The sequence below is a fragment of the Manacus vitellinus genome, unplaced genomic scaffold, assembly GCF_001715985.3.
Source record: "Manacus vitellinus isolate BGI_N305 unplaced genomic scaffold, ASM171598v3 scaffold_110_pilon, whole genome shotgun sequence".
Taxonomy (NCBI): Eukaryota; Metazoa; Chordata; class Aves; order Passeriformes; family Pipridae; genus Manacus; species Manacus vitellinus.
Window position 1 is genome coordinate 491,699 of NW_021938845.1, and position 2,203 is coordinate 493,901.

Below are 2,203 nucleotides of genomic sequence, written 5' to 3' on the forward strand. Positions count from 1 at the left end.
GCATTTCAATGTACCTCCTATAGATTATCTATTTTGTATTTTGTTTGGCACTCCAGTGCCTGATCCCGACCTCCTACACATTTATTCATTCACAAAATGAACACATTTATTTTCCCGCTGCTTTTTTTTTTTTAACCAAATAACACTTTTTTTTTCTGCGTGTCTGAGGAACATTCCTTCAAAAACACGAATTATTTTGTTTTAAAACTCACTCCTTTTTCCCCTGCTCGCCCCCAAATCCCCTGTGAGTGAGGCTGCAGGTCCCTCCGGGGTGTCCCGGCGAGAGGTGGCAGCACAGAACAGCTCTGCCGAGCTGCAGCCCCTGCTGCCATCCCACGGCCCAGGAGCCTGCAGTCACCTTGAGGCACTTGGCAGCTGCCCCGAGGCTTTCCAAGGGTTTTTTTTGAGAGCTGAAAGGAATTTTCCAGAGGCACAAATCAGGCTGGATGGGGCTCATCCATCCCGGGCCAGCTCGGAGCGACCTGGTCCGGTGGAAGGTGTCTCTCCCCCCGGGGTGGAACTGGATCATTTTTTGGGTTGTTTCCAATCCTTTCAGAATATCCCAGCAGGAAAACCTTCATGTCAGTGGGGAGAAGAGCCTGGAAGGTCCCTCCTTCCACTCCTTCCTTCCTTGTTCCATCCCTGTTAGGGAGCACAGAGCCACTGGGACGGTGGGTGGGAAGGCAGATGTTCTCCCTCCCTCTCCTTCCAGTGGTGGGATTAATCCTTGTCTTGCCCGAAGGCAGCAAAATTTCCATGGAATTTTTACCTTCTTAACCATTTTAACCATCTGAACAGACTGAGGTGGGTTTTTCCCCTCACCTTCTGCAGCATTTGTGTGTCTCCACTCACCAGGAGTGGCCCCAAAAGGTTTATGGGGATGAGAGCAGGGATGGGAGTTGGAGGAAGATCTTCATCACCATGCAAAGAAGCCAGTAGGATTTTGGGTGATGGGCCTTCATCCTCCACTTCCTCAGCTTTTTTCTGGGTTCAGTCCATATTTCCAGTTCCCATCCTGGTGGGTTTTGTGGCCACACATTCATTGTCTTGTGGGCTGTGAAATCCCAAACGGAGAAATGTGGGAAATGAGCGACTGAGATGGGTGAACTTTAAGTAATATAATATTTATTAATGGAAAGGTCTGGAGCCAGGGAATTGTAAGATCACTTCCATCCACATCATCTTTTATTGAGCAGCACAGAGACATCCCAGTTGGCTCAAACCCCTTGGAATTTGCAGGTGCTGTACAAAGAAATCCCAAGTGGGAACATGGATCGTTCCCCAAAACGGCAGTGGATGATGCAAATGGAAACTGTGAGGCAAACACAGCCCGTTTTCCTGAGGGATCTGATCCATGCCGGGGTTCCAGCACTGCAGAAACACAGAATCCCAGAATTATTAGGGTTGGAAGGACCTCTGGGGGTCACTCAGTCCAACCAGGGCCACCCAGAGCAGGTGACACGGGAGCTCATGTGGGCGGGCTGGAATGTCTCTGGAGACTCCACACCCTCCCTGGGCAGCTGATCCCGAGTTCCATGGGAAGAGGCTCTTCCTCAGGTTGAGGTGGAACTGGTTGTGTTTTATTTATGGCCATTTGGCAGAGCTAATTCATCAAATCCCAGCCCGTGATCCGGGTACGGCAACAACCACGTCGTCCCGTTTTGTGGCGGATTTGGCCGGACAAGAGGGATCTGTGGGTGGCTGAGGGCCTTCATGGATGTTTATGGAACATGCTGATGGAGGGTGGTGTTGCCCAGCAACATTCCCAGGTGGAGCCAGGCCTTCCCCTTTCTTTTTCCCCCCCTCAGAGCCGGAGTGTTGGCAGGACTGTGCGGGCACTCCTTGAAACCTTAGGAATTCCGCTTCAGGAATTTCCCTTTAGGGAGCAGCCACCCACCCACAGGGCGACACCCAACCCTCCTGTCCTCTCCTGGTGCTGTCCCTGGCAGGTGGAGCAGAACTGGGCGACGCTACAGGGGGGTGAGATGACCATCCAGACGACGCAGGCGTCGGAGGCCACGCAGGCGGTGGCATCGCTGGCAGAGGCGGCCGTGGCAGCGTCCCAGGAGATGCAGCAGGGAGCCACTGTCACCATGGCACTCAACAGGTATGGAGCCTGGGAACACCTGGCACCTCCAAGGGTTTCATTCCAGCGCTGCAAAGATCCCTCTGGGCAGTCCTGAGAGAGGCTTTTCATAGAATC

General features: G+C 52.7%; 1 protein-coding gene across 1 annotated transcript in view; it reads left to right on the forward strand.

Moving 5' to 3' along the window:
• NRF1 (nuclear respiratory factor 1) overlaps positions 1 to 2,203 on the forward strand; it is a 50,014-nt gene that overhangs the window by 40,317 nt on the left and 7,494 nt on the right. Inside the window, exon 6 of the mRNA XM_029965615.1 lies at positions 1,950 to 2,107. Coding sequence (XP_029821475.1) covers positions 1,950 to 2,107 — 158 coding nt within the window. The remainder of the gene's footprint in view (positions 1 to 1,949; positions 2,108 to 2,203) is intronic.